General features: G+C 43.9%; 1 protein-coding gene across 1 annotated transcript in view; it reads left to right on the top strand.

Annotated features, from left to right (window-relative positions):
• The window catches only part of pard3ba (par-3 family cell polarity regulator beta a), a 217,656-nt gene extending 204,799 nt beyond the window's left edge, over positions 1-12,857 (top strand). Inside the window, exon 25 of the mRNA XM_049570235.1 lies at positions 11,421-12,857. Coding sequence (XP_049426192.1) covers positions 11,421-11,856 — 436 coding nt within the window. The 3' untranslated portion in view covers positions 11,857-12,857. The remainder of the gene's footprint in view (positions 1-11,420) is intronic.
• The last annotated feature ends 461 nt before the right edge of the window (positions 12,858-13,318 follow it).

Raw genomic sequence — 13,318 nt, 5'->3', positions numbered from 1 at the left:
GAGGCGACGCAGGAGTCAGCAGGAATTCAAATGTTCTCTTCTTTTCACAGAGTAGAATAGAGTAGGCATACAGTGAACTTAGTTTGAACTACCAAGAATCTGAGAAATGGAATATGAGCTGTGGCGAGCCTGAAAGTTTCTGCGTTTCCCATCTGCTTCTATCATTAACTGTTACTGCTTTTCCCCAGCACGTCTCTGTTACATGATTACTCTCCTTATCCCAGCACTGTCCAAGAAGTCAATCTGACCTTTCACCTCCTTAGTAATGGCTGCATGTACTTTTAGTGGCCCAAGAGTGTAAATCTTTTTGTGCTCCTGCAGTTTTTTAAATTTATTCTGGATGAGCGCAGCAGTTAAATGCCTTAAAGGAACAGTATGTCAGATTTAGGGGGATTTAGTGGCATCTAGTGGTGAAAGTGCAGATTGCAACCAGCTGAAACTTCTACTGATTCGAAGTCCGTCCTACCGAATCTTTTCTTCTGAGGTTTTTATCAGGAGCTGAATTATCCACAGAGGTTTCTTCCTCTCCAAAAGAAAACAGACCCAGTGTTTTAAATTGGTAAACACACTGAATAAAGTAGTTCCAAGCTAAATAAACACTGTTTGGCACGCCACAGACTGCCTGCACGTCCAGCACCTGCAAATGAGAACTCACATTTTTTCTCTGATAACTTGATGTGTGCTCACCTTATTTCTGATCCCGATGTTCAGGAAGCTTTTACCAGGAGCCAAATTATCCACAGAGGTCTCCTCCTCTCCAAAACAAACAGACCTGGTGGTTTAAACCGGTAAAAACACCGAATAAAGCAGTTTCACGTTACAAATCAGTGTCTCTCCAACACTGTTTGGCATGACTGAGACGGGACACTAGCCCAGCACCTGCTACCGTGGGCTAACCTCTTTATGCCTCCGTGCGGGTGATATCCATGGCCAGAGGCATTTTGTTTTTGGGTTGTCCATCTGTCTGTCCATCTTGCCCATTCTCGTTTCCTCAAATTTGGCACAAACGTCCACCTGGACTCAAAGCTGAACCGATTAGAATTTGGTGATCAGAGGTCAAGGTCACTGTGACCCCACAAAACAAGAGTTCATTCACTAATTATGACAAGATTTCACACAAATGTCTATATCTATGATAAAATGATTAATTAATGACAGTTTACACCCAAAAGGTCAAAGGTCAATATACTTTCCTGGCCACGATGCAGCGTCATATCACAGGAATAGAAGGGGAGACATTTTGTACTTACTACTACTAAATACTAACTACGGTGGCTGACGCAAAATGCAAATGTCCTATCTAGAGCCAGTGTTTTGTTTGTCTACTCTGGGCTACTGTAGAAACATGGTGGTCTAACATAGGGATCTCCACAGAAGAAGACCTGCTCCCTATGTAGATATAAACGGCTCATTCTAAGCTAACGAAAACACAACCATTCTTATTTCTAGGTGATTTTACACTAAAGAAACATACCTATTATATTGTAGAATAAATGGTCATTGATAGTCGTCCGAAGCATGGCATCACTGGCATGATGAATGAGTCATTAAATGTTCATATGAGCTTTATGAGAGAGCACCTATTCTTAGTTTACATACAGCCTGTTTGCCCTGGTGCCTCCCGTCTCTCCTCACCTTCTCATTTCTAACCCACAGCTCCCACTCTGCAGCCGGGCCCACTGCTACCTGCCACTGCTGCATTACACATTCCTTGTCATTGCTCGGTATATAGTAGCAGAGAGTGTAAACACGGGCCCATTTAGATGAGGCACGTGCGTCTAGGTGAGAGCCAATTTCCACCACTGTTGTTGACATAGCTCGGTTTGATTAGCAGAGCTGCCTCGGCGGCCGGGGCCAGAGCGGCTAATGGTTTCCTCTGTTGCGGAGCCAGCCAGGCCTGCTCTGTGTCTGTAGCACTCAGCTAGCACAGCACCATTAACGCTATGACTTAATGTGAGTGTGTGAGTGTGTGTGTGTGTGCAGGGGCAAGGACAAGGATGAATTTGGAGAATCTGGAGAATGCATCACACACTAATGAATATGTCAACTTGCTAAACATACTATATTACATCTTTTAAATAAACAATTTTACAATAATTGATGACTTGTTTTGGCTCCGGCTGCAACTTATCATCCAGAGACCATGGACAGTGGTTTCACTGCGCTGAATAAATGAAGGCATTTCCAGCTACTTTTTTTCTGCAGCGCTGCCGATACCTCCACAAATTATGACACATTAAACATTTTACCCGGTAAAGTGTGTGCGGACATGCATATGAATGTCTGTGCGTGGGAGTGTTTGGCAGTGAGGCGCAGCAGCTGTTTTTCTGCAGAGCAATTAATGCGTTTTGCATGCAGCGTGTGTCTGTTCCCCGTCAGTTGACTAACAGGTGAGCACATCACGGGCAGATGTGCTTACATATGCATCTGCATTGCATCTGTACGCTCTGGCATCAATGAATTAATGTGCAAATGCAATCGCGGTGAGTGCAGCTCAATGTTTAAGCATTTGCACTTATTGTTTATGCATGTATGTGAACAAAAGGAGACAAACATACACTCTTAAACTTTAAACAGAAGGCAGAGCAGGTTAGCAGTAGAACGTGAAGTATGATAGAAGCAGTTAAAGCTCCTAATTGGTGCTTCGTCTCATTTAATTGCTTATTTTTCTGCCCATGTAAGATACCTCTCGCACAACAAAGTACTATTTTGCTGCTTAATAATTGTCCATGTTTCCGTATTGTTCTGGTAATCCATGGTTCCTGGTTGTGGAATGATTTAACTGTTCACACATCCCGAACCCCAACAAGACAGCCGCATTGTCTCTCCTCCTGGACGTGGGCAGCGCCACATTGTAGCCACCTCTACCTGGCATATAGCAGTGATCCACAGCAGGAACAGGACAGCAGCTCACAAGTCCACCGTCAAACCACACGCCTCCTTTCCCTCTCGTGCCAGAGTCCTCTGTCAGACAGAATCACAGGGTATTACAGTCCCTGAAATCCCATTGGAAAGTGATGCAGCACGGAGGTCATCCAGTTTATTTTCCAGGATGCTAGTTTCGGTTTAACAAGTGACCGTGTTAACATGACAAAGCCAAATGCGTCGTGGGTTCTCGTAGTGTCAGTAGCTGTTAAAAACACGAACAGAACATGTAGGTGTCCCTTGAAAGCCTTTAATTTTACCTAAATCACGGTTGTTAGGGTCTGCAAGCTGTTAAACATGTTGACTACCACTTGAGTGAAGACACGAACAAAAATTTTATGTGGCAAGTACTGTTCGGACATCTTGAGGCTCTGAAAAGTGCTTTCTTCTCGACCTGTTTGATTGGTCTCCCACGTAGGGCTATGCAATCATTCGAAGAATGTCCGCTATCACGACTGCCGACAACACTGAATGCTTCTTCAAGCGCCTCCATCATTGAAAAAACACAAAAAAAAATGGTCGTAAACAAGACGTGGCGAAATATTTACATACATTTTTACAGAGGATCGCGTGCGCACGGGATTAATATTACCCGAGGTATTTTCTCCAGACCATTTTACAGAAGGTAAAAGTCGCCGTAATTTTTACTGACATTATCCGTAATGATTACAGACATGGCGCGTTCGGACGGGACTAAAATCCCTGGTAGTAATTACTTTACCCCACGTCTCCACGTTAAACTAATCCCGTCCGAATAGGGCTTTAGAGTAAAACAGAAGCAGAATTCATGTTGGCATAGCATCTATATCTTTGATCTCTGAACTATAGTAGCTAGTTCCTGACGTTAGTTTTCTAGTTTGTCAGTTATAATCAAAGCCTCGTACATTTTGGTTTTGTGCCCTTGTCATTGGCTTGGGACGACTTAACATTTCAAGACACAAAACTCTTGAGTTTGTGTCGTGGTATTTGATGTTCAGTTCATGAACACGTATAACGTGAAGTTCGTCATTAGCAACAAAAGTTCCTGCTGGTGTCCAGGCTACGTTTCTCCTCCAACTACTAGTGTTTACCTGACCACTGAATATCGGGCTACTTGCTAACGTTGTCTACACATCATTTGTCAAAGTTTTTTATAGGTAGCATTTGCGATCTTTGGTTGTTAATACTTTCACAGTTTGATGGGCTATTGCAGTCTACTACGCCTCCGACTCCATATTACAAATGCTCTTTTACAAGCTTTTAAATCTATACTGCTCAAAATTGGAATACCCTCGGACACTTTTGTCTTAATATAAATTATGTAAATCTTTCATGGTGCATGAGAAGTAGCATCCTGCATTTCTACCCAGTATGTTGCTCATTACAAGCAAAATAATAAATTGAATTTCATTACCTAACGTAGTTTTAAAGGTCTGACTGTAAAATCTGTGAACACACAGAGGTATTCGTGTGTGTTTGTGTTCAAGTCTGACAGAGACACATGGTTGTTTTCCAGCTGCTTAGGGCCGGGGGTATTTGGGGGACCAGGATGCTCTAATAAGGAGCTGGGAGTTGGGGGGGAGGGGGGATACTAATTTCCTCCTTCCGTTTCCTAGGGGCAGGTGCAGGGTAACCCCCCCACTCCCTATTCCCCATGTTACCACCATACAAATTCTTCACTGTCATAATGGCAACACACACTCTCCCAGTCCCAGATGGACACACACACTCACACATTTTCCTTTCACTGTTGAGTATGTAATCATATACACTCCCAACGCACATTCACACGCATATAAATATGGATGTAATATTCAGGCTGTCGTTTTGCTCTCACCACACCGCACACACACACACACTCAGAGGGTGGTTGGGAGTGTGGTATATGGTGCTGATGTTCTCGAAGTGTGAGTCAGATGTATTACACGGCGTGTCATTACAGCTTTCCACTCTAGTTGGTCCCTGTGGTTCACATCACACCCTGCACTGCTGCTCTATATAGACCTCAGAGGGACAGACGAGTGTGTGCATCTGTCTCTCCGCCTGCCTCCTGCTAAACACGGCTCGGCTTTTTCGGCACGGGAACTCCTTTTTCTTCTTTGTCTCCATTCTTCAAAAAAAATATGAAAATTCAATAAGCAAATTTCAACCAAAAAGTTCCAACATTTGCTCCAAAAAATGTACGTTAAGAAATTCAGTCGTGAATAAGGATGGAAATTGCCTCTTCCTAGTGCTGTCACTCCCATGTCTGTGTCTGCGTGCGATAATAGTAGCTTTGTTAATAATAGCTGTATTACAGTATCACCAGCACATTAAATAATAACACAGAGGAAAAATAACTAATTCATTCTTTCCTTTTTTGACATTTACTCAAACCTGTTTATTCCTCTCAACATCGCTCATGGATTCATCTCATTTGCATCTGATTTCTCTGTTTTTATTTTTATTTTGACACGTCAAAAGTGTGCGTGGAACTCGCCTGACAGCTGAATGAAAACACACCTACTGTCTGTGCGTCTCTTGTTGTCATAAGCTCTTTTCAAGCCGGATTAGCGGTGCTGGCGGAGCTCCTTTAATTGTCATCACCGACGCCAACCAGTGTTTTATTTCGGCAGGAATCTGCCATGTTTGGCATGTTGTGTTTTTGTAAATCAAAAGCTCTGGGGGAAATTTCCCCCCTGTCCTTGGGAAAACTGTAGCTCACTTGTAAACCAATACACATCTTTTACATGTAGGTTAATGATGAGAGGGAACTTTTATTCTCTCTCCTTTTTGGGCCTCTTTTATCTGCACTTCCTTTTTTTGGCAAGTTCCTTTTATGTGTTTATATGTCTTCCTCCTTCTCACGCTTCCCCTCTTTCACACACAAACTTACTGATGAAGTTACGCAAGTTTACAAGTAAACAAGAGATCTCATTCTGACACTAGGAGTACACAAATGCACTCATAGAGGCACACACACTTGAAATGTTGTATTTGGATCCGCTACATTAAATCCTAATTTATGTAGAATTCAAATTATGGTTGGAGGACATTTCAGGTTAGCAAAGACCCGCAGAAACACACTCACACACACACACACACACACACACACACAGAGTAAAGCCATTTATTTCCCGACCAGGCTGAAGCCAGCTGTGTGACCTAGGGATGGGGAACTCTCTGTGGGTCACTGAGGCCCACGGACCCCCTAATCCCCCAGCTGCTTGGCCGGACACACACAGACACACAATGGCTCTAATGCACAATATGTCAGGACTTCCCTTATGTTTGCTTTCATACAATGTTTTTTTTAGATATACCAGGTATTACAAATTCCAAATCTAGTGGTGAGATTAATTTATTAGATTTTGGTGGTCAAAGGTCAAGGTCACCGTGACCTTTCACCCATCTTATTCTCTTGAATGCGATATCTCAAGTAGGTCCAAGGGGAATTTTCTTAAATGTAGCACAAACATCCACCTTGACTCAACAATAAATTTGTTAGATTTTGGTGGTCAAAGGTCAAGGTCACTGTGACCTTGCATCCATCTTATTCTCGTGAATGTGATATCTCAAGTAGGCCTGAGGGGAATTTTCTTAAATGTAGCACAAACGTCCACTTGGACTCAACAATACATTTATTTGATTTTGGTGGTCAAAGGTCAAGGTCACTGTGACCTTTTACCCATCTCATTCTTGTGAATGCGACATCTCAAGTAGGCCTGAGGGGAATTTTCTTAAATTTAGCACAAACGTCCACTCAGACTGAACAATAAGCTTATTAGATTTTGGTGGTCAAAGGTCAAGGTCACTGTGACCTTGCATCCATCTTATTTTCGTCAATGCGATATATCAAGTAGGTCCAAGGAGAATTTTCTTAAATGTAGTGCAAACGTCCACTTGGACTCAACAATAAACTTATTAGGTTTTGGTGGTCAAAGGTCACTGTGACCTCAAAACATGTTTTTGGCCATAACTCAGCAACTCATACACTAATTATTGCAAAATTTCACACAAATATCGAATAGGATATAATGATGAAGTGACAACATTTTGTATACAAAAGGTCAAAGGTCAAATTCACTGCAACATCACTTCTTTGGTCATTATTCAACGTCTAGAGTCTAATCTAGAGTGTCTCCCTTGAAACTGTGCTAATTGTTTAGATCGATCGATTAGTAGTTTTGTTTATTGTCACACTCTCTTTTTGCTAAGTCCATCTGGCTTTTTTTGGGTTGTTGTGCAGCGTTGGCAGCTGTTGCCAATGATGGAATAGCAACTTTCTTTCTCTGCGGGATTCTCCACCATTGAATCAAGCTTTCGCCAAAGCACAGCCAATAGGATTGTCCCTTCTCTGAACTGACCTGTGATTGGCTAAAGTCCCCTGTCACAGGCAAATTTTCTAAAGCCTGAAAACAGAGCCAAGACGAGGTGTAGAAGACTAGTTTTCTGTCAGTCTACTTGAATTACAATGTGCTTACAGGTTATAATGGGATTTTTGCCCAATGGCGCCAAAATTAAACTGCCTACCCCAGCTTTAAGATTCTAACTTCCCCTCAGGTCCCCTTGAAAATATCACACTGTCAGACTCTCACCTCCCTGAAGAGACAGAATGACTCCCATATAAGTAGACAAAAGGCAACTTGGGCGACTAAGCTGTGTCATGCTAAGGTCAAAGGTCATCCAGAACCTGTGCACCATGGCACTACAGAGATTAAACTAACTAACTAAACTAAACTGTTCAAGGATTGTTCTACATGTGTATTTATTGTTGCCCATACCACTGCTTTGCCCTCTTTATTACCTCGGAGAAGCTAAAAATAGCACCGTGAATGAGAAAGGAGTGAAAGGGGAGGTGCAAAGATGACAGAGGCATTTAAATAACAGAGGTGCATAAGGGGGTGATGAACAGATATTAAGGGGAGAGGTCACAGAGGTGATCGAGACGGAGAGGAAGATGAATATTCAAGTGGAAACGGTGTGGAAATTGAAGATCTCAGAGGGGGAAATTTAAGGAGAATGATGAGAGAGGAGCGGGGAAGCCGGCGGAGGTTCCTGTCTGTTTGGGTGGCCCTGAGTCGGGCCGAGGACCCAGGTGTTCCCCCTCCTCTACCCACTATATCACTCCATCCTTTCTTTCTTTCCACTTTGCCTCCCCTGGTGGCCTTCACCATTTAATCTGGATTAATGAGCAGGCTGACCTTCGTCTCTCTTTCTCTCTCCAGCGCTTTCCACTCCTCGCCGAGCTTGAATATATTGTTCTTACCCAGACTCCCTCCACATCTGCTTCTGTCTCCTCACATCGTAATTTCAGATGAAATTGCTCCCTCTCTCTGTTCTCTTTCCGTCCTCTCAGATCTCTTTTTTGTGTGTTTTAATGCTTCCTTACCTTATCTTAAGCCGTAGCAATGCATGTCTATCTGTGCGTGTGTGTGTGCGGCTCCGTCTTTCCTGCTCTGCTGACTGACAAGGCAGTGCTGTTCATTCTTGGGGCCACCTGTGTATCCTGTCCCACCGCTCTGTTTGGGTGGTCAGGCCTCCCAGCCCACAGAAAACACACTCTACTGATATCTGCAACACACACACACACACATATAGAAATCCACATCACCACAGTCCACGAATATCCTCAAGGGAAGATCGCTTATGCACAAGCACACACACACAAACACAAGCTGTGTGCGACCTAATCTGTGGTGAGTGAGTCATTCTAATTGGCCAGTCAACAGGTGCTGAGCTGGACTCAAGGGAGCGGACAGAGGAGACGCACGGATATGATTGCAGAACAAGGGAGAGGCTAAGCTCAAGGCTTCTGTGTAATAACTACAGTGGGAGCCATTGTTGGAGGGTGGGAAGTAAACGTCTAAATCTGTGTGCCGCTGTCTGCTGCTGAATGACGCAGTATGAGAATATGAAGTGTGGTAAGTTAACGACAGCTTTAACATTTGCTGTTCAGGCCACGTTTAGACCGACAATAGCATCACAAATGTGTGTTTACTTGCACTTAAATGACCTGTTGTTTTCTGCAGTTAAATGATTTCTTCAGTGTTATCTTGGGCCCAATCCCATCTCTTATTTTGACCTCTACCCCTCTTCTTCAAGTGCGACCTTTACCCCTTGCAACAGAGCGCCAAGGGTAATGGTTGAAATGTTTCCCAATGAATTGGTGAAACCCTTCTCGACCCTGGTATATCATCAACAGTACATAAACAAATGTGACTGTGGCAATAATGATACGGTCAAAATGACATTGAGGTGTTGGAGGTAGAAAAGCATGGGCGTTCGCAATTTGTTCACAACTTAAATTTCTTGCTCTCAACTGATCAAATGGAAAAAGAACACTGTGTCATTGCCACTGGCGTTGCTCTGTAGGCTAACATTAGCAACCCGTGCTTTACCCTACAGGTCTGCACCTATATTCAGAGTCGTATACCTTCAACAGGGGGGTATGCAACATGGAAATACGTCAAAATGTGGGACTGTCGTGGCCAAATCAGCAATAACAATGTAGCGTTAGCTAGCTAGCTACCCAGACCATGGTTATATTAAGACAGCCACATACAGCATTGGTGGTGGGCCCTCGATTATTCCTATGAAACCTGCTCAGTGGTGCACTGCTTCTGCATCATTGGGCCCATAGAGCAGGTGCACTAGAGACTTCAGCTGCCAAGCACAGTTGAGCGAGTGTGCCTGATCCGCCAACGTCCGCCGGCTGAGTGGCTGACTTCCAGTTTAGCACAATGCTAGCTTGAATGGGGATCAAATAATTTGATTTTGCAGCTCTGGTAGACTTTCCAAATGTTATCAGACTGAATGGATTAAATCTTGACAGTGGAACGAGTCATTTTCGCAGGTTTGCAAAAGTGTCAGTCTTTTTGAGTCCAATGGCATCACGCGAAGGACCCCAAAAAATGCAGTACCACTGTTTGGCCACTAGGACAATTGTCTTCAAAGCCCAGTTCAATTCCTGGGGGCTTGACTGAGACACGAATTTGCGTTTCCAGGGATACTGAAGCCATAACCATCCCTACTCTGCCTCTAATTGGCCTGCCTGATGTCTAATCCGAACCAACTCAACCACTGAAGGCAACAAGTACTAATCAATCAGAGGAAGGGTAGGGTAAATCATGCATTCGCTATCCTAGGACAGGTATATTAGCTACGCAGACAGTATACCTCAAGCATTTTTTTGTCATGCTTGTTGAGAAAAAAATGACCTTGTTACATTGATGTGGCATTGAAATGGTTGTGGGATAAGAGATACCTAGATTTGTCTTGGGGAAAAAAACATACCGAACTGAACTGGACCGTACCGTACCACTCTGTGGAAACAGGGCTCAAGTATCCTTTATAAGTATATCCTGTCTCAGTCTTTGCCACAGCACAGTGCAGCAGCGTCGTCCAGGAACACATTGCTGTGGTCAAACACCAGTTTGTGCACTTGCACACGTAGCATGCCTCGTAGCCTGGAACAGGAAAAGATGAATATGATTGCTGTCTTAGAGGAGAGTTATGTAGCGTCTGATAAGCCTTCAAACTGGACTTCCTGTTTCATACCAGTGTTTGATGTTGTCACTGGTAACCCTTCACTAATGTAGACCCTTGAGGTGTGTGTGTTTAGCTTTAAAGTGCTCTTAAATGCTACCATATATGGCAAAAAGATTCAGTGGTGTGGTTTATGTTAGACTGTAATGGTGCTGAGTGTAACGCCAAAAGTGATCATTTATGATGTTGACAGGGCTCATTGTAGATCACCACTTTTAAAAATAGGGGAGTTCTCCTTACAGCTAGGCCGACGAAGACCTGACTTTTAGATTTGCTTACTTGCTTCAGCGAGACATGTGTCACTCAGCACTGGAAACAGCACATAAGATGGAAAACATTTGAATGGGCCTGTGAAAGGTGAGCAGCCCTCCCTTTTCTTTCCTCCTCTCACTCTTTCCCCCTCTTTCTCTTTCTCTCCAGCTCCCTCTCTCTCTCCGTCTCTCACTCCTTCCGTCTCCCCGAGGCCCGCGTGTCGCCTTACCCAGGGGTTTAGCCCCTAATCACCCAGAGCTAGTGGGAGGGAACCGGAGACTTCCAGCTGGCTGCCTCGTTACTGCAGACCCCTGGGACACACACATTCCACCACACTCCAGCTAAACACACTCACACAACCTCATATATGCTTACCAAGGCATTTGCTGTTATCTCTTGGCATCTCTCCATCCACGTCCCCCCCACAACTCGATCCTGCCAAGGCCACAGCCTCGCCACGTAAACTGAATAACAGGAGGAGGCTTACCGCAAGGGAGGGCCAAATCTCTGGCACGTCCTCGAGCTCCTAACCAGTTTAAACCAGTATTAAATGTTGTCTTCCTTTGTACTCTCAAGCATACATATGTGTGTGTGTGTGTGTGTGTGTGTGTGTGTGTGTACATGTGTGTGTGTGTCTTTACTAATGGTGTCTGACAGTCCCACAGCCCAGCTCCAGGCTAATATCAGGTGCAGTCAGTACTTTCTAATTTTTCATTGACAACCATTTTGTCTTTCAGGAGGGATCCGTATGATTACCCCACCCACTCCAGACCCGTGCCAAGAGAACCAGCCCCCTACCCCGGCCACTACCACGACCCTCCTGCCTCCAGCCGCCCTGGCCATGTGCAACCTCCCCAGATGGGCGCACAATCCTATCAGGCACCCAGCAACCAACGCTACCACCCGTCATCCCCCGGCGCAGGACAGCAGCACCGCGCAGCAGCGAGGCAGGACGTCCCCCCTTCGCCCACTGCAGGCCGCAGAGGGCGGCACTACTACGAAGCCGCCGGAGGGCGGGTGGAGGTCTACCGGCAGGCTAGCCCTGGCCGCTACGCCAGCCCAGAGAGGTACCGTGACACCAGGGAACGCTACGCCAGCCCCGAGCGCTACGGCTACGGAGACGAAAGACAGCCTGACCCAAGGCGGAAGAACCCCATGATAGGTGCAGTGTAGAAGGTACTCCTCAGTCACAGACTCCTCTCATCTCACCTCCAAAAGTCGAGTCAGTCATACAAAGAATATAAATACCTCCAAATTCACGTGTTTCCAGATTTGTGAAACATAATATCAGCTGTCACCGAAGCTGCCAATGCGAATAAGTGAGATTTTGCTATATTAATTTATCTGATCAGGAACCCTGAAAGCAATAAGTGACAAGCTGGGAGGCTAAAATAAGGCTTATTTTCAGAACCATCTGGTCATAACTCTCTCCACAGGCCAAGACAGATTTAACAAGCGTGAAAGACTCTGTGTGTGTGAGTGTGTGTACGCGCGTGTGTGTGTGTGTGTGTGTGTGTGTGTGTGTGTGTGTACATATCTATACATGTTTGCTTGTGTATATTTACAAGTGTGCTGTTTATATCAACAGGAAGTTATTTTGATAGATTTTATATTGTTGAATTGAAATTAATGTCGATTAAATTAATGACACAGATATTTAGAGTTAACTTGTTGTATAGAATGAAGTCTTTTCCAGCATTTTGCACAAGCTGATCAAACTGAAGGAAATAAAGAGGGATCACCTTGACCAGGCAGACCAGGAGACACAGGAAGTTGAAGTCGACAAACAGGAAAAAGGAAGTAACTCTTCAAAGTATCCTCTTGTCCTTGATGTTTTTGTCTCTTGAACTTCCTTTACATCCTGCTACCACTTTTTGTATTTCTGCCTTTTGTTTTATTTGGATGTGGACATGAATGATGCATTTACTGTACATTTGTCAAATGTGTAACTGCAGTGAGTTTGTGATATTTTTGTGGTGTTTCTAATAAAATGTATAAATCTTGACCCACACACAGGCTACAGTATATAAAGAGCTAACAAAGGGTTTAATTAAACATATCACTGCACTGAAAACTTACTAAATGTGTTACTGGTGGTTTGATTCAAACATGCTGTCAAATAAATGCATGATTTTTTTATACAAATATTTTGCATTAAATATTTTGGAATTCTCTCTCTGAGCCGCTCCAAATCATTTTATGCTTTTTCTGACCTATTTTGCTCATTTTCAGGTTCATACTTGTATTTAAGGTTTTCATTTCAACATGTTTACATGCTTTAATGGTCAGAAAACACTTTATTTTCCCCGTACTATTTTTCTCATACAGTTTTACCGCCCATTTCTAACCCCCTCCTGCCAAAAAATCCCAAGCTACTCTGATTGGTTAGCATTTTCTGGTCTTCCATATATCTGCGTCTCTGCATTGTCCCCGACAGAGAATAGCAGCACTATTTACCCTGAAAAATCACCAATATAAGCTTGTAAACACAACTGGACATGTTCCAGGAGGAATATGAAATGAAATCAGGGACAAATTGACAACATCAGCATGCAAGTTTATATGTTTCTATGATGTTAGCATGTAGCTACATGTATGTAGCAGTGTACTTGCAGCCAGAAAATGACTGTAACCG

This window comes from Epinephelus fuscoguttatus, linkage group LG24, assembly GCF_011397635.1.
Source record: "Epinephelus fuscoguttatus linkage group LG24, E.fuscoguttatus.final_Chr_v1".
Classification (NCBI taxonomy): Eukaryota; Metazoa; Chordata; class Actinopteri; order Perciformes; family Serranidae; genus Epinephelus; species Epinephelus fuscoguttatus.
This window is presented reverse-complemented; position numbering and strand designations above follow the sequence as displayed.